Source organism: Eleutherodactylus coqui, chromosome 1 (genome assembly GCF_035609145.1).
Source record: "Eleutherodactylus coqui strain aEleCoq1 chromosome 1, aEleCoq1.hap1, whole genome shotgun sequence".
Taxonomy (NCBI): domain Eukaryota; kingdom Metazoa; phylum Chordata; class Amphibia; order Anura; family Eleutherodactylidae; genus Eleutherodactylus; species Eleutherodactylus coqui.
Genome location: NC_089837.1, coordinates 464,561,107 through 464,579,904, shown reverse-complemented (window position 1 = coordinate 464,579,904; position 18,798 = coordinate 464,561,107). Strand labels below are relative to the sequence as shown.

Here is an 18,798-nt window from a genome sequence, read left to right as displayed (position 1 = left end):
CTTTTTTTTGCTAGGGGCAATGGAAAGCAATACCATTGTTTTTGCCAATTTATTTTTATGGCGCTCATCATGGGGTATAAGTGTTATGTTACTTTTATTCTACGAGTCATTACAATTGTGACAACACCAAATTTTAAAAAAAGGTGTTTTTTTTTTAATGTTTTACCAGTTTTGCACAATCGAAACAATTAAAAAAAAAAAAAAAAAAAACTCTTTGTGTGGCACCACATTCCAGAACCCAGATAGTCTCCTATATTTTTCAGTAAGCAGAACTGTATCTGGCTTGTTTTTTGCGGGACACTTTGTAGGCTTCCTTGGTACCATTTTGAAGTATATACGCATTTTTGATTTTTTTTATCCCTGTTTAGGGGAAGCATGATGTTCAGAAAACTGCTATTTTGGATTACTTTTTCTATTTTCTTAATGGAATTTTCCGTGCCTGATGAATATGTAATATTTTATAGTACGGGTTGGTATGAATGTGACAATACTCAGAATGTGCAGGGTTTTTTCTTGTTCTTTTAATTTTTTCCAACATATATAGTCTGGTGTAAGGGGAAAAAAGTTTAAAAATGTTTGAATGCCACAGGTAGCAATGACTGCAGCATCTGCAGGGTTAAACATTGTAGAGGTGCGATTAGATTAGCAGGTCCTCATCATTTCACTCCTTTTCTAGGGAAAAAAACCCACATGTGACTACCAGAGAGCAAATATGGTCTCTGAGCGAGGTTGATGAACAAAAATGTATGTAATTTCTTCCATGTGACAGGAAGATATACAGGAGAATCACAAACATTCTCTGCTGTGGGCTTGTGCCCCTTCCTCTCTCCTCTGCAAACACTAACTGAAAAGTGACAGCTATAAATTCAGTATACCCGACTCCACTTTGTAACTCTAGTTCTGTATGGACTACGAACATGCTTTTGGTAGCATAATAATTGTAGCTATAAAATAGCAACAAAAGCTTGTTGCTGATAGAACTAGCGGTTCAGCCGTTTAATGTAGAAGAAGCTCTGTCCCTGCAGAATGAACAGACGGCTGGAGGGTTTATGGGCTTCCTCTTACAGAAGTTCCTATACCAACCACATGGTGGCGACCTCTAGGGTATGGTATATTGTTCCAAATTACTAGGGAACAAGAAGAAGTGAGACCAGTTTTCTCTTCCCCCTGCAACCTTGAATCATGGGAAGCCGTTTTGTCCCCTAGTGACAGGAGGCAGAACTGCAGGAAAGGCTGTTATGTGGCCTGTTGTAAGTCCTGACTGCCTGAAAAGATTTATATGGCGGGAGAGAAAGATGTGACAAATGCTTTGTGATGTGAGGAAGCTGCTTAGTGAATGTAATTACAGTTTCACAAGATCTATACAAACCTGGAAAGGCTTTTCCTTTAGTAGGATTTATATATGTATTATATATATATATATATATATATATATATATATATATATATATATATATATATGTGTACTATTAGGACATTAACCCTTTAACGCCCAATGACATACAATTATATCATGGATGTTCAAGGTTTGTATCGCTCCATACAATGCAGGTTACAGCTGACACCTGACCGCATCAGCGCTCACGACATTCTGACAGTGGCATTGAAATGCTCCGATCAGAGTCATGGGGTCCTGAATGGCATTCTGTGAGATTGCGGGGTTGCTATTCAATTGCCAACGCAGCTGGGGGCCTTCTAAAAAAATGTGTAAAAATCAGTTTAAAAAAGTTTTAATTTAAAAAAAAAAAAATGAAAGGTAATAAGAGTTTAAAAAAAAATTCCCATATATAGAAAAAAAGGTACATAAAAAAAACATATTTGGTCTCGCTGCATACATAAAAGTCTGATCTATCAGATAAGTGAGGCATTATCTGCCCCGCATGGTGAATGTCCCCCACCTCAAAGATTTTTCTTCCATTTCACTTCACTTAGAATTTTTAAAAAGTTTTACAATACATTATATGGTACATTATGTAGTATCATTGAAAAATACAACTGGTCCCGCAAAAAAGAAGCCACCAAGACAGCTCCAATGATGGATAGTTAGAAGAGTTATGATTTTTTAAAAGTGGGTAGGTAAAACCGCAAATTTAAAAAAAAGGGCTGCATTCTTAAGGGGTTAAATGAACTTTCTTTTCCTAAATGTCTACAGTATTTCAAATTTAGTTCTGTAATGAATACTCAGTCCACTAGAGGGCAGACTGCAATAGAGAATGTAATGTAGAAATCATCACTTTAATACAAAGTGTATACCTTCAGTAGATAAACACTGTTTCTTATTCTTTTTTTCCATTTTAGCAACTTTTCTTTGTAATCACCATAGGAACAGGATAAGGTAAAGAACAAGTCATGTAAATGATGTCAAGTTGTCTGTGTTCTTGTCACTCAGTTTTTTTTCAAGGTAAGATCTGCATTTTAGTAAACCTAAAGTTTATGGAAGTAATCTGTCATATCACCGATGACTCATCCTTAGAATAGGTCACCAGTAGGTGATTGGCAGGGACCTACCCCTTGGGATTGATGCTGATCAGCTGATCTCGAGGCCAGGTCAGTGTTGAGACCATTGGAAGCAAATTGCGCTCTCCGTACTGCAGCAGCTGATTTGGTACTGCAGGGCATACCTCCCATTGAATTCAGTGAGAGGTGTGCCTGTAGTATCACACCGACCCACTGCAATGTTGTCAGGTCTACCTGCTTCCAGCGCTGTCCACACTGATAGAAGGCATGGTGATCACCTGATTAACGGGGATCCCAAGCGGCCCACGCTGATCGACTATTGATGACTTATCCTGGGGACAGGTCATCAATAGTAAAAGTCCCAAAAAAGCCCTTTAATTTCTCCTGCATTGACACTACAGGAGAATTAAGCATTACTTTTAATCTTTTCTATTTTAGATAAGTTTTAAATACTTTTATTAGATCTTCCAATATTCCAGGATACAGATGTAGCAAACACTAACTTGACGCTAAAGGCTCCTTCACCTGAGCATATGCTATTTCGGTCCATGAAATACAATGTTTTCACAGCGTGTATTCTCTGCGCATTGTGTTTTTTTTGCATGCACGTTCATTGCTTTACGGGCTCCTTCACACGGGTGATTGCACAAACCACATCCAAAAGAAGCCCTTGGTTTCAATGGGTTCAATCACATGGTGCGTTTTTGCTCTATTTATGTGTGCATTCCGCACCCAAGGCTCAAAGAGTCTATCGGGTTGCGCAAATGCGCCCCTGTGTGCACGAAATTGTGCGATTTCACGATTTTAAATGCTAATACTGGGACTAATTAGGCTGCTGAGCCGATTCTAAACTGGTGTAGGCGTCTGCCGTGCCGATGTGAATGGGCCTATTAGCACAAAAATGTACAGTAAAATGCGTGGGTTCACGTGAAAAGCGTATGCTTAAATATTGTTCGCCAGTACAGAATGTATTTTTGCTTGAGCGAAGTTAGGAGATGGCATGAAGCATGAGGCTAATATGTTCGTGCCAGCAGATAGATAGTTTTTTGCGATCGAAATGTCAGTTCACATGCTTGCATGTAACACCCTTCCTATGGGATAGAATGGCAATTAAATACCCAATTAAAGGGGGGGGAGGGGCTTTCTTTTCCAGTGTTGTACGCAGGGTAACTCCCTCCCACTTCTTTTTTTGAGCTACCATAGAAGTCTATGATAGCTTTCTGCATGACAGGGACATAGATAGGACAGGCCCTACCTTTTCGCGGACGTATATTTTGCACGGAAAAAAACACATTCGTCTGAACGAATCTATTGCAATCGAAGACCTTGCTTTGTCGCATTATACGGGTGAGATTTTCATGTGCTGAAATGCCTCCGCAAAAACGTCTGTCTGAATCCGCCCTTAATGCGGAGTGTAAATATGCCCGTGTCAATGAGGCCTACGGTTGCGGTAAACTTTAAATTGACACTAAACACAACAAAATCAATTAAAAAGGCCACGTCAAACTAAAAAAAAGGTGTTAAGTGTCAAGTTAACGTTTGCTACATATGTATCTGATGTTCTAACATCTACCAGCTGCTATTCTTACTAGATTAAAGGAATGCTACCAAATAAAAGAATCACTCCTCAAGACAGAACAGTCATAGAATATAAATGCTCAAGCCTGTAATTGCTCCGTGCGAGGATGATTGCCGGCTGCACTGATGTTATGTGACTGTTCTGTATTGTAGAAATCTTACTATGAGCCTTCTTTGAATGTCACATTCTGAATCATTTACTGCAGGCATCATGACGACTATTTGTACGTTCAGTCAGAATGCTTCACTTTGACACATAAACATCTACTACTGATGACCAAATATAAAACTTTTGACACCAGGGCAATTTTCACATTTTTGGCAAACACAAATAAAACCCAAACTATAAATACCCCATATACTCCCATATAAGTTAAAGTCTGAACCAAGCAGAGCCTGAGGTACACAACTCCTAAAAATATGTGCAAAGGTCCTACACGGCGCACACATTTGTGTTTTTACATGTATCAAAAATTATCCGCACTCCGGCTGTAGAATTTATATTTCTCAACTTTCAGAAAACACAAATACATTATTTTACACCATAATCTCCCTGCGTTCTGATACACTTTGTCCGTCCGTCAACAATCTTTCGTATTTCCTCATTAAAAAATGTTTTAGGATTTACTGCGAGCCACGAACACACTGCTGTCTGCACCTCTTCATCAAGCATTAATCTTCAGCCTCTTAGGGCTTCTTTCAGGGGACCAAACAGGTGATAGTCCGATGGGGCACGGTCTGGACTATAGGGAGGATGCTTTAGCATAGGAGTGTCAAACTCATTTTTACTGAGGGCCACATCAGCCTTATGGTTGCCTTCAAAGGGCTGATTACAACTGTAACCACAAACACAAAACAACCATTCAAATGTATTCAAATTCAGGTTATTAAAAATGCTTACCTATTTTGTCCTCTGGACTGACACCGTTTCCCATGATCAGTGTGCCTATGTCTGGTTTTAGGGATTTTTCTGTAGCAATTGGTAAGACAGCATGGACGTTGTCATCGGTGATGTGCGATTGTGCTCAGTCTTGTTTAGATTCATTATTGAACACATGTTTGTGCAGATAGGTGCTCCCAATCGTGGGGAGAACAAGGGTAGCATGAAGTCTGAGCTGTGGCATCAAAATAAGCCGTAAAAGTCCTCTATTTTAACATCCTTGAACTTTGCTCCCAGGCACGAACGCTTTGAATATCAATTAACTTCATCTGAAAATGATGGGGTGCACTGTTGGCATCAGTGGTGAAAGGATCGGGAAAGATGGCAAAGTTTGAGTGCTGTGTCCTAAAGTCAGAGAAACGCCGATCAAGCTCATCAATTAACCGACTCAATTTGGTAGCCAACTGAATGCTTGAAAAAGCATTGGGAACTGAGGCTGAGATGCTCTGACAAACAGGAAGTAGAAAAGATTATCCCAGTTCAGTTGGGACTTCCAAAGGTGAAGTTTACGCTGGAAAGCTGGAATCATGTCGGACATATGCGTGTTTGTTAGGCTGGCTACCCGTGTCTGCCACCCTCTTGCTATTCCACTCTGTTCCTTCTGTATGAATGGACTCTTAGCTGTGTACTTTCCATCAGCACTGCAGGAGTTAATCCTCCCAGTACTCTGAGCCCAGCAGCAGGGTAATTACCCTCTTATTTAGCTGAGCTGGGCATCCTCCTTCTTGGTCTGAGTATTGGTGTGAGTTTGCCTCAGTTTCCTAGCAAGGGTTTCCAGTCTCTGACTTCTGTGTCTGCCCTGATTCCTGGACTTTTACCTGGATAACATTTGTTCTCTGCCTGCCCCGACATTGCACCGGGTTCTGTTTACAGTTTAACCTGTTTCACTTGGCTTTGCTTGATTCCCTTTGACTTCCATGGGTCAGCTGCCAACCACACCAGGACTACTCCAGGAGCTAGCGGCCTGCTTGGTTTCCTGCAGCGAAGTCCAGATCCTTGTACAGGGGTTAAAGGATGAATACCGGGGAACCGTCAAGATAAAGCCCTTAGAATTCACCCAAAGCCAAACCGGTTCACCCAAACTCCATAACAACTATCACAGTGACACCACAGCCTTCCGCAGTAGCCGCAACTCCGGCACCATCCCCACAGGCAGCCTCTGCAGCTGGATTTGTTCCTTGATTATCTGCCCCTCCATGTTACGAAGGAGATCCTAAACAATGCCTTGGTTTCATTAATCAGTGCTCTTTACACTTTAAGCTGTTGTCTCACCTGTTCCCTATGAACTGCACTAAGGTTGCTTTCATAATGTCTTACCTTTCCGGACAACCGCTGGCCTGAATAAACCCTCTCTGGGAGAGAGACAATCCAGTGGTCAATAGCCTAAGTATGTTTGTGGAAACGTTGCAGAGGGTCTTTGATGAGCCTGGCTGTACAACTTCGGCTGCCTCCTCCCTACTGTGTTTACGTCAGAGCAGTGTCACTGTGAGCCACTATGCAATTCAATTTTGAACCCTGGCCTCGGAGTTGGGGGTGCAACAATGAGGCCCACCCTGGTGGCGGAGATTTAGGAGGGCTTGGCAAGTTGCATTAAGGACAAATTGGCGGGTTGTGACATTCCGTCTTCCATGAACACTTTGATCTCTCTTGCTACAAGAATTGATCTTCGGTTCAGGGAGAGGACCAAAGAGGCGGCCCAGGAGAAGAGATCTACCCGACTGGCACCCAAGTTCCAGAGGACGCTTTCTACCTCCCCAACTACCTCCTTGGATATTGGGCCATAGCCCATGCTGGTTGATAGGCTCAACTAACAGATGAGGAGCACATTCTAAAACGTTCCAATAATCTGTGTATGTACTCAGGAGAATTACATCCCTTTCTGTCCTCTTAAGCCGGGAAACTCTTGAGCCTAGGGTCAGTAGAAGAGGCAACTCTAAGTAAAGATTGGTCCTCTCCAAGATCGAATTTACCTGTGACTTCATCCGTCTTCGGCACTCAGTTCACTGTGTTGGCCTTCCTGGATTTTAGTTTGGCAGGGAACTACTTGCATCAGGACATGGTGGACCGCTACCAAATTCCTATTCAACGTTTTGACGGACCTTTTGTGGTGACAACTGTGAATGGAAGTACCCTTTCCAAGACCATTCAGCTTCTCACGGAGCCGCCGGGTCTGAAAGTAGGCATTCTCCACTCAGAGAAGATTTCCTTGCTGGTCCTTCCAAGGTCCACCAGTTCCTTATTGTTGGGTCTGCCTTGGCTTCGTCTGCATAATCCCACCTTGGATTAGAGGTCTGGGGTGGTTTTTACGTTGGGGATCATCCTGCTATTCCAAGTGCATGCTTCCAATACAGCCGGTTCGATGCCCTCCAGGGCCTCGGAATCTCCAGGGCCTGCTAGAGGCCCACAACGGTTTTGCTGATTTCTTCGACAAGAAATAGACGGAATGTCTAATACCACATCGTCATTATGACTGCCCAATTGATCTGCTGCCAGGTTCCTTTCCTTCTCGAGGCAAGGTATACACTCTATTGCTCCCTGAGACCCAAACTACAGCAGAATACATCAAAGGCACTCTCGACAGAAGATTAATTCGCAAGTCTTCTTCTCCTGCTGGGGCTGGATTCTTCTTTGTTAAAAAAAAGGATGGGTCACTCTGGCCCTGCATAGATTATCAGGGCTTGAATGCTATTACCATTAAAGGGGTTGTCCCGCGCCGAAACAGTTTTTTTTTTTTCAATAGCCCCCCCATTCGGCGCAAGACAAACCCGATGCATGTGTTGAAAAAAAAAAACGGATAGTACTTACCCGAATCCCCGCGCTCCGGTGACTTCTTACTTACCTTGCGAAGATGGCCGCCGGGATCTTCCCCCTCGGTGGACCGCAGGTCTTCTGTGCGGTCCATTGCCGATTCCAGCCTCCTGATTGGCTGGAATCGGCACACGTGACGGGGCGGAGCTACGAGGAGCAGCTCTCCAGCACGAGCAGCCCCATTCAACACGGAGAAGACCGGACTGCGCAAGCGCGTCTAATCGGGCGATTAGATGCTGAAAATTAGACGGCACCATGGAGACGGGGACGCTAGCAACAGAACAGGTAAGTGAATAACTTCTGTATGGCTCATAATTAATGCACAATGTACATTACAAAGTGCAATATGGCCATACAGAAGTGTATACCCCAACCTTGTTTCGCGGGACAACCCCTTTAAGAATAAATATCTGTTGCCATTAATCCTTGAGCTGCTCGGCCACTTGCATGGTGCACATATCTTCACTAAACCTGACTTACAATGAGCTTACAATCTTATCTGCATCTGCAAAGGTGGTGAGTGGGAGACCAGCTGTCTTTCATGTGAATGACATCTTCGGGGAGATCCGCTATGAGTGCGTTGTTGTGTATCTTGATGATATTCTGATCTTCTCGACAGATAACCACTCATATCACGGACAAGTTTGTACAGTACTCAAGCGGTTAAGGGAGAAATGACTCTCTATGCCAAATTCATGAAATGTATGTTTGAAAGAAACTTTCTTCCTTTTCTCAGGTACATAGTTTCTAATCTGGGCCTGCAGATGGACCCTGACAAAGTATACGCTGCGCAGAACTGGCCTCATCCTTCTGATCTCTGTGTTATTCAGCAATTTTTGGGCTTCGCAAACTAGTACCAGCAGTTTATCCCTCACATTGACGGCCTTGACGGCGCCGATCTCTGCTCTCAATCGTAAAGAGGCAGATGCCAAGGGGTGGTCTCCGGAGGCCGAAGCCACCTTCCAAACCTTGAAACAAGTCTTTTCATCAGCACCCATTTTGCACCCACCAGAGATTCCCAAGCAGTTCTTCTTGGAGGTTGATGCATTCCTCCCTGCGGAGGAGCGGTTCTGATGCAGAGAAGTGCATCTAGGAAGATGGTAATGTGTGGATTCTTCTCTAAGTCTTTCTCTGCCACTGAATGGAATTACTCCATAGGAGATCATGAACTGTTGGCCATCAGAATGGCTCTGGAGTTTTGGAGATTCCTGCTGCAAGGAGCCTCTCAGCCTATAGTGATCTATACTGATCATAAGAATTTGACCTATCTACAAACAGCTCAGCGACTCAATCCTTGACAAGCCCGGTGTTCCTTATGCTTTGCCAGATTTGATTTTGTTTTGCATTTCCGGTCCACTGATAAAAATGTCAAAGCTGACACACTGTTAAGGTCCTTTGATCCGAGTGATCTCGAGGAGAGGCAGAAAGGGTGCACAGTCATCTGAGTGGTTGTCAATAGGTTTTCCAAAAAGGCTTGCTTCGTCCCTTTGCCCGGATTACCATCCAACAGTCAGCTACCAGAGAAGACCACTATCATTGATCACATCTTCCGGCTCCATGAATTACCTTTGCACATAGTGTCCGATGTGGGGGTCCAGTTTAAATAAAAATTTTGGAGGACCCTTTGTAAACTTATGGGTGTATCCCTGGGCTTCTATTCTGCTTACCATCCATAGTCTAATGGGTAGCTTAAACGTACCATCCAGATCCTGACCAATTACCTCTGTCACTTTACCAACGCACATCAAGACGATTGGTCCAATCTGCTTCCCTGGGCGGAGTTTTCCCATAATCATTGTCAGTGAGGCCACTGATAAGTCTCCCTTTTTCATTGTACATGGTCACCAACTCAGGATTCCTCTGCCTATTCCCTCCATGTTCTGCAAGCAGTTTAATCAGTGGAGAGTTTTTTTCTAAAATTTGTCAGGAGACCAAGACTACACTGGTGAAAGCAACTACCCAGATGAAGTAGTTTGCCAATCACAGGCGCCAATCCCCTCTGCAGTTTGTCCCAGGTGACAAAGTATGGCTTTCTTCCAAACATATCAAGTTAAAAATCGGCACTGCAGGAGGTAAGGCGGCCCATAGCTCTCAGCCCAGCTGAAGTGTAATAGGCTATTGTCTTCCTATTAAGCTGAGCTGGGGATCCTCCTTCTTTGTCTGAGTATTGGTCTTTGCCTCAGTTTCCCAGCAACGGTCTCCTGTCTCTGACTTCTGTGTCTGCCCTGATTCTTGGACTTTTACCTAGATAACACTTGTTCTCTGCCTGCCTCAACATTGCCCCGGATTATGTTTACAGTTTGGCCTGTTTCGTGCTGTGTTGCATCAGTGCCTCTGACTTGGGTCAGCTGCCAACAACACCAGGATTACTCCAGGAGATAGTGGCCTGTTTGGTTTCCTGCAGCAAAGTCCAGATCCCTGTACAGGGGTTAAAGCGTGAATGCTGGGTAACCATCAAGATAATGCCCTTATGATTAGCCCAAAGCCAAACTGGTTGGTTGGCGCAGTGGTTCCATAAACGCTGTCCAAAACAGTGATGACTTGTTTGATTTCCTGCAGCCTCTAAATTAAATTTGGTTAGATGTTCAGTTATGACACGTAACATAGCAAAATCACAAAACCAGTTTGGATCGGACAGCTCAACCAAGGGTTTTCCTTTAGTTTGCATGAAAAGTGCAATTCCTTCCCTAAGCTCAAAAAATCGTTGAAGAACAGCACTCCTGCTCAGCCACCTTATTTCTGTATGGTATGGCATGCTCGAAATCCATCTCCCGTAAACAGATGGAACTAGTGATGATTCAAGCTACGTGTCCACATGAAGTTAACGGTTTTCATGTCCGTGGTCATAATATCGTCTAGTTCTAGAACCGTTCCACACAGAGCTTCTTGATGGATAATGCAATGATACGTTATCAGAGGTGTGTGGCAGTTACGTTTTTGCATTTTCTCCTTCATTAGTCCAACCAAGGCTGTTTTTTCACCACACATTGCAGGTGCGCCAACGGTAGTTTGCCCTGGGAAAAGTTGGTGGGGCTATTTATGTTTACTTATGGACTTCTCCACCATATCCAAAATGTATCTTCCCTGTTGATGTCTCCTGCTTTGTAATTACATCCAAGAGCTCCTCAGTGACAGTCTGCCTTCACACCTCTTATAAAAATGGATAGATGCGCTGTACCCATGTCGCTGTGCTTTCATCAACAGCTAATGAAACCAGATAACTGCAGCCAGCTGTGTTGTCAGATCTCCTACTAGTTCATTAACTCTGTTTGTGATGGTGTTTCTTGACAAACTGACATGTTTAAAACTCTGTACCTGATCGGGGCGCACCTGCTCACACGCCTTAAGCATGCACCCTCCAAAAAACAATTGAGCGATTTCTTCAGCCTCTATAAAGCTAGCTTTGACTGCTTCATCATTTTTGGCTGTAACTTTTGTAATTATATTCTGATTGCAGCCTGCCTTTTAATTCTTGGACAATTTGTTGTCTTTCTATAGTTAGCATACTTAGCTCCATGTTTGGTCTCAAAATGCAGACGCATATTGTACTCCTTTACCACCGACTCTGCCCCTTAACACAAAAGACCATACCGATTTTCCTTATTGAAGCACAAACATGTATTTGCTTTCCCAGTTTTCATTAAATTGTCTTCCTTCTGCATCAAATTTTGTCTTGTTGGAATTTTGGGAATTCAAATAGTTCCACCAGAGATGATATGATGTGCCACCTAAAGACCCATTTACACTGCCAAATGATCGCTCAAAAGTTGCTCAAATGATAGTTTGAATGACAGTTTTGAGGGATCATCTTTGCGGCCGCTAATAGAAGGAAAACAGCTGCTTTGCATAAACAAACAGCTGTATTTTTCTCTGCTCTGACTGCCAGCGTCCCTGCTGTGAATTCACAGCAGGACACTGGCACAGAGAATCTTATCAGCCCAGCCGGCTGATAACAGCCTGCTCTGCTGATAACAGCTGATTGCTCAATTCAAGCAAGCTAGTGTAGTGTCCCAGAACATCATTCTGGACCCCTCCATAATTGTCATACATGTCTGTCTTATGTGGATGCACTGTTCAAAACTGTCATGTCTATTTTCTGTATGTGTGTTGCACAGCTGCAGCATCTGAAGGGTTAACTCCCTTAAAATCATTGTCTGTGAGCTTTGCTGCATGTTGAATGTATCTACCTTTCTGTGTCATGTGGTATAAGTGAGGAGATAAATGGGGGTGAATGAGAGCGGGAAGGAGGTTGATGATCTTCCATCTTCCCATGCTGCTGGAGGACCCACAGTGATGAAGGGAAGCACCTTCAGCTTCCCTGTATCGGAAATGGAGAAGGAGAGGTTCCCTAGTAGGAGCTGAGGATCTTCTCTCTTCCCTGATCAACTGGAGAAACCACAGGGGCTCAGAGAGACATCTTTGGTTTCTTTGCATCTAATATGGAGGAGACAGAGAGACCGCCTGGCCGTATGTGAACCGCATGGGAATGAGTGAGCCTAAATGTTTTTCCCCAAAAGTCCTATTACAAGAGAGCCATTGTAAGTAACTACTTCTTCTAGTGACTGTATGTTTCTTACAACAAGGCCAGTGCAGGAGTCTACCAAACCTCTGAAAATAATCTTAAGTCTATTTATGATTCCTATACGACCTTCTGAAGTCTGGATCACCATATAGTGGTACACCTTTGTTCTTGAAATAATAGCCAGCCCCCTCCACCTCTTAAGCACCAAGTCATGTCCCAAATAATGCCCCCCTGTCATGCATAGTAAGAGTTGGTTGTGTGGAGGGGTAGGTGGATTGGGTGCATCCATATAGGTAGCCTCTATTGTGAGCCCATTGGTTCTATTCTCTGTGCAGAGAATAGAACTCGTTTTAAGGGGTTCATTCTTACTCTTACTTTTGCACACATTTTGCACACTCAAAAAAGAAAAGCAACATGCTCTAATATGGTGCGCATTTGTGCACCAAAGGCATCATTGAAGTCTATGGGAGTGCGTAAATGTGCACTTGATCCCTGCAGAACTGCACAATTTCCCGGGGAAATCGAAACCACTGAGGACTAAGTATGCTGCACATCTTTTTAAATCACACCAGTTCCGATGTGAACGGTCCAAGGCAATATAAAAGTACAGTAAAATGCGTTAAAACGCAAGCATTTTTGCACATATGCCTGTGTGATGCCACCCTAAATATAACTGGAGTGCGGATAATTTTTGACTCTCCCTCATATATACTATATCTTCACATATTCACAAAAACTGAAGAGGCTAAAAATCTCCATCATCCACATGCTGCTAAACATTGCAGCCACGGAGTTGATGGATGTTTTAACCGCTCAACTTCGCAGCCATTTATTTGAAATGCCCGTGCCTGCCAAATGTGACAATCACAGGGCATACATATTTCTTCTCTCATTGGTAAGAGGATACTGAAAAGTGATGTTTGCTGATTCGCCCATCAGCGATTCCATCCGACACTCCTACACATGTACATACACTCAGCTCACTCTATAGTAGCAAGCAAGGATTCACAACAGGGAGAGAAGAAGAAGCCATTGCCTGTAAGGATGGCTTTTTACCTTGAGAACAATAAGATTGGGTATGTTAAAATCTAACTGCCCAATCTTTTTCTCGCTTGACATCTGCCAACAAGAGAGTCGTGCCCCCCCCCCCTCCCATACATACCAGATGGTCGATCAATCCCTTCCACAATTGACAGGTTCGATTGACACTCCTCTAATGTCTATGGCCACTTTAACAGGCTGTGGTCTTTCTTCCTAATGTTACTTGTGAGAATGTAAGAGCAGGATTACCGTAGTGGAAGGTAAGATGATAGCTACGGACTTGAAAATATAGTGAAAGATGTGAGGTATTCCAGAAAGTAATATTCCTATGAAGCTCATATGTTAATAGTATGTTATACTACAATTACTGTTCTTATTCTTCACAGTGTATTGTTAGACCGCCCAAATCTCAAGGCCATGAATCTGGGTAACAGTATGACCTCCAACGCTACCACTAAAACCAGTTCCAGGTAAAACATGTTAAATTAATATTTAAGATCCTATCCCAACCTATACCTGACATAGTCGTTATTACCTATTACCCCTTTCCAATCCAATGTCGGGCCTGCCCCGACATCATTATTTCCCTCCACAGCTCCGATGTCGGGACAGGCCCGACACTGCAGTGCAGGAGTGCATCTCCACCCGATTGTCAGACACATCGGGTGCAGAGGCACTCCTGCACTGGTCCCCATCGAGGACCCCCGAGGAGAAGGCAGAAAGGGTTTTTAACCCTGACCTCCAGCGGTCACATGAACACCAAGCCGTGAGCCTGCACTGTGGGAGGACCTGCTTACCTGACCGGCGTCTTCCGCATTCTGCTTCTGCCTCCTGGCCCGGCGATCATGTGACCGCCGGGTACCACCTGACCCCAGCGGTCACATGATCGCCAAGCCGGGAGACAGAAGGCAGAATGCTGAAGACGCCGGACAGGTAAGCAGATCCCTCCACGGTGCAGTGAGCACCTGCACCCTCCTGAACTCTGTCAGTTCAGGAGGGTGCAGGCAAAATGTATTTTTTCTCATCCATTCTCCCCAGCTCCAATTTATTTTGAGCTGGGCAGAATGGCTGAGAAAAAATAAATGGATTGGAAAGGGTTAAGGTAAAGCTCCACCTGTGCCATAGAGTATATTAAATTACATAGTTGGTAAAACTGAAAAACTGTGTTAATCCAGAGGAAGTCAAAAACCCTTATAAAATGGATGCTAAACGCCCAAAGTTAAAGGTGGGGGGTATCCTCCCGACTCCGAATTCTTGGTTCAATGCCCCATCTCCAGTAATATAGTACCTAGAACTATTAATATATTTTTCAAGATAGGCGTTCATACCCCTCTTGAACATGTACAATGACTCAACCAACACAAGATCTTGTGGCAGACAGTTCCGCAGTCTCACTGCTCTTACAGTAAAGAATTGCAGTCTGTAATGATGGTGAAACCTTTTCTCCTAAAGGCCTAGGTATCAAAAGATCATTAGAGCAAGTTCTGCTCTGCCCATACAAATATGTATACAGTGTGCTTACCAAATTTTTCGCTTTATAAGACGCACCGGTCTATAGGACGCACCCCCGTTTTAGAGCGGGAAAATAGGGGAAAAAAATTTAAACTCACCCAGAGACAGCGCAGGGTTAGTGCCGGGCGATGGAGCAGAAGAAGCAGCAGAGGTCTGAAAAACCGGTGCCCCATGTCACAGCGGCGCTTGTGTGCAGCAGAAGGAAGCCGTTTGGTGGAGGTGGGGAGCAGCAGAAGTACCCGCCGGCGCTCACCACCAATCAGTGGTATGTATGGGCGGCAGTGGGGAGGAGAGAACTCTTCTAACTGATCGCACATTTGTTCGCGCGATCACGAATTTAACGCGCAATCGCGCTAAATAAATCGCGTTCGCGCATTAAATTCGCGTTCGCGCTAAAAAGGCGATTGGAACGAATTTTCGCCACATTCGCTCTACAAGACGCAGGAACTCCCCCTCCCCCCCCCCCCCCCCCCGCTTTGGAGGGGGGAAAAGTGTGTCTTATAAAGCGAAAAATACAGTAAAGTACTCCTAAGGACCCTACAACATGGGGCTATTGTTTGGTGGTTTTGCACCTGACAGTTGTCTCAGCAATAACTGCTGTTGTGCTTTCACACAGGAGTGATGATCACTCAGTGAATGGAGGTGAAGCGGGCAGAAAATCTCTTCCAACTGCCTGTCTCCATTCCCAGTAAACAGGCAATCCTTCATACATGAACAACTGCCCGATGACACGGGCCGATCATAGTATCATAGTATGTAAGGTCAAAAAAGACATGTCTATCCAGTTCAGCCTATTACCCCCCAATGTTGATCCAGAGGAAGGCAAAAGAACCCCAATGAGGTAGAAGCCAATTTTCCCCATTTAGGGGGAAAAATTCCTTCCTGACTCCAATCTGGCAATTGGAATAATCCCTGGATCACCAACCCATTTGATATTTATGCCTACATGATCTGAAGAACAAGCAAAAGCGAAATAAATGATTGGTCATTCCTCGGTCGCTGCAAGTATTTACACTGAATGATTAGCTTCAGATTTTCACAATCCAGCAAGAATCTGAACAATATTGTTCCATGTAAAAGGGCTCTAAGACGTTAGTTTCCCAAGCAGAATAACCCAAGTTTGCCAATCTGTCTTGGTGCTCCAACACACACACTCCCTTAATTACCTTTGGATACCTCCTTCGCACCCACTCTAAAAGTAATGACTTTTGCAGGATTTAAAATACCTTTACATTGGAAGGTCAGCATCAGCAGCCAGAGATTCTGGTTTTATTTAGTTGTCCGGCACTTTTTTTGTTAATTTAAGACAAAAAAAAAATAACAAACAGGGAAGCAGCAAATACACACAGTGTGTGTCAGCAGCCTCAGATGTCAACAGTCCAGCCACTATGAATTATTTGCAGGCCATACATAGCTAGCAGTGATTTTCTCAAACTACAAAGGGGTAGGAGACGTGGCTGTGTTGGCAGTGGAGGTGGTTGTGGACGGGAGAAGTTGGCACATCAAGTGGCTCCCACTGAAGCAACAGCTCCATGTTCTGCTAGAGGGGAGGCAATTACACTTCTGATCCTTAGTAGTTCTGTCTGTGCATTACATCAGCAGCTTGTAGATCAGGTCATAGAGTGGATAAAAGAGCATGCCTCAAATACCACCACCCCCTCTTCCTCCCAGTCCCAGGCACACAGCAGTCAGTCTGCACTACTCTGCCATGAGCATTCCCCTCTACTTCACCCCATGTCAAATCCCTGCATCATCCGAAGCAGTCCACATGGATTAGTCTGAGCAGCTGTATTCAATGTCATGGACGTCACCCAGGCAGTTGATACAACCAGAAGGAGAAGACCAAGACATTGAATGCACTGATGCCAACCAGTTTTTCCCTCCAAAGAGGAAGATGAGGGTGGGTCAATGTGCATGGTCAGCCTTTGACAGGTAATTCAAAATTGGCACAATTTTTGATCTAGGAGACCCTATGTGGGCTTTCTTTTGTTTTCAGTGACACCCCTGCCCTACAAGTGATCCCTATTTTCACCAGTTTCTGGGGGAAGCACAGTATTCCCCAGATGTATGGTTGTATTCCCATGCAATTTGGGTGACTTTGGCTTCATTGTGCACCCAATTTTTACTCCCATTGACTTTAATGGGAGTCGGAATCAACCGTTCCGACTCACAACGATTTTTGTGAAATCGGACCACTACTGGCACAATCCGATTATTCCGCTAATCGCTCATCACTATCTATGAACAATACCTCAATAAGCAACTAGTGAACAGTCATTGCTCTGAGTAGAAGTAAGCCACAACTGCTGTTCATGTGTTTCATCAACTTTTCTGAGATATTATATGAACGATAGTTGTTCTATGTAAAGCTACCTCTACTCTGTTGTTGCCTAATGTCTCAGTGTCCTTCTCTCTTCAGTATCTCCGAGGTCCTCACCCTATGCCAGGCAGATGCAGAGACCATCCTCAATAACCTGGGATTTGCCTGCGAGAAAACCTGTTCTATGTATAAAATACCTTCCCGTTTTTTTTTCATCCCGTCTAAAGCAGAAGGCATCAGTTTCACAAAGTATTTTGAATCTGTTTCACATAGAATAAAGATAGGAGACTCCAGCTACATACCAGCAGGTAACCTGATTACTGAGAATAATACCTTAACTCCAGACACTGGTGTAACTATAGGGGATGCGGTTGCACCCGGGCCCAGGAGCCTTAGGGTGCCCATAAGGTCTTTCTTCTCCATATAGGGAGCCCAGTAGTATGAATAAAGCATTATAGTTGGGGGCCCTTTAAAGGTTTTGCATTGGGGCCCAGGAACTTCAGGTTACACTTCTGCGTTAAGGACTTAAGAGACGTTGGGGGGCCCCAAGATAAAGTTTTTCACCTGGGCCCATGAGCCTTTAGCTACGCCCCTGACTCTAGGTGTGCAGTTAATAAGGGGTGCAGAGGTAATAGTTGCAGTTGAGGGACCCTGAAGACCCTACTACCATGTAGGAGACACCATTTTTATACCAGGTAGACGGTTGGCGGGGTCCTTATTACAGTTACAAACTTAAACTTGTCTGTAAATATGTCGACAGAGCACATTTGTTTGTAGATTCGATTCTGCATTTCTAGTTTTGTAGCATCTAGATAAATCGTTGTGCTGTTTTTATTCTGGTTTGACCTCTTGCCTACATGCATTCCTCACACTAATTTTCTTTATGTCTTTTTAGATGATGAATTACTGAATGACACCCTATATACACTTCCAAATTCATACCCTTTCATAAGGACACCAGAGAAAAAGAACGCCCACCCAAGACATTCGACCCAAGAGTATATGTCCATCATACATGAGTATATGTCAAGTGAAAGAACGTCCTTCCTATTGAGCTGAGAACAAGAAGGTCCACAACCCAAATGTATCTTCTGGCGGAGCACTACAGTGTCATAGAGCTTTCACACAGATTGATTAAAGACTAAAAACAACAAAATCCTGATAGGGGTCTTCTATCGACCACCAAAAGCAACAGCAGAAACTGAAGACTTACTACTAAGGCAGATAGAGGAGGTGTCAAAACGAAACGAAGTAATTATCATGGGGGACTTTAATTACCCAGATATAACATGGGAGAACGAAACCTGCAAATCTCACAGGGGTGATAAGTTCTTGAGAGTAATTAAAGACAATTACCTGAACCAACTTGTGCAGGAACCAACAAGAGGGAAAGCCATTCTGGACCTAGTGCTAACTAACAAACCGGAACGTATAAAGGGGGTGCAGGTTGAGGGGCACTTGGGGAACAGCGACCACAATATAATCAACTTCCAGCTGTCAATCAATAGGATGCCTTATCAAGGAGTAACAAAGAAACTAAACTTTAGTAAAGCAAAATTTGATGAGCTTAGAACTACTATCGGTAACATTAATTGGGACAACATCCTCAAAAATATCAGT

The 18,798-nt window shown here is 43.8% G+C and overlaps 1 protein-coding gene across 1 annotated transcript in view; it reads left to right on the top strand.

Moving 5' to 3' along the window:
- TESPA1 (thymocyte expressed, positive selection associated 1) overlaps positions 1-18,316 on the top strand; it is a 35,814-nt gene extending 17,498 nt beyond the window's left edge. Inside the window, exons 5-8 of the mRNA XM_066593874.1 lie at positions 2,299-2,335; positions 13,733-13,816; positions 17,278-17,486; positions 18,074-18,316. Coding sequence (XP_066449971.1) covers positions 2,299-2,335; positions 13,733-13,816; positions 17,278-17,486; positions 18,074-18,237 — 494 coding nt within the window. The 3' untranslated portion in view covers positions 18,238-18,316. The remainder of the gene's footprint in view (positions 1-2,298; positions 2,336-13,732; positions 13,817-17,277; positions 17,487-18,073) is intronic.
- Positions 18,317-18,798: the final 482 nt, after the last annotated feature.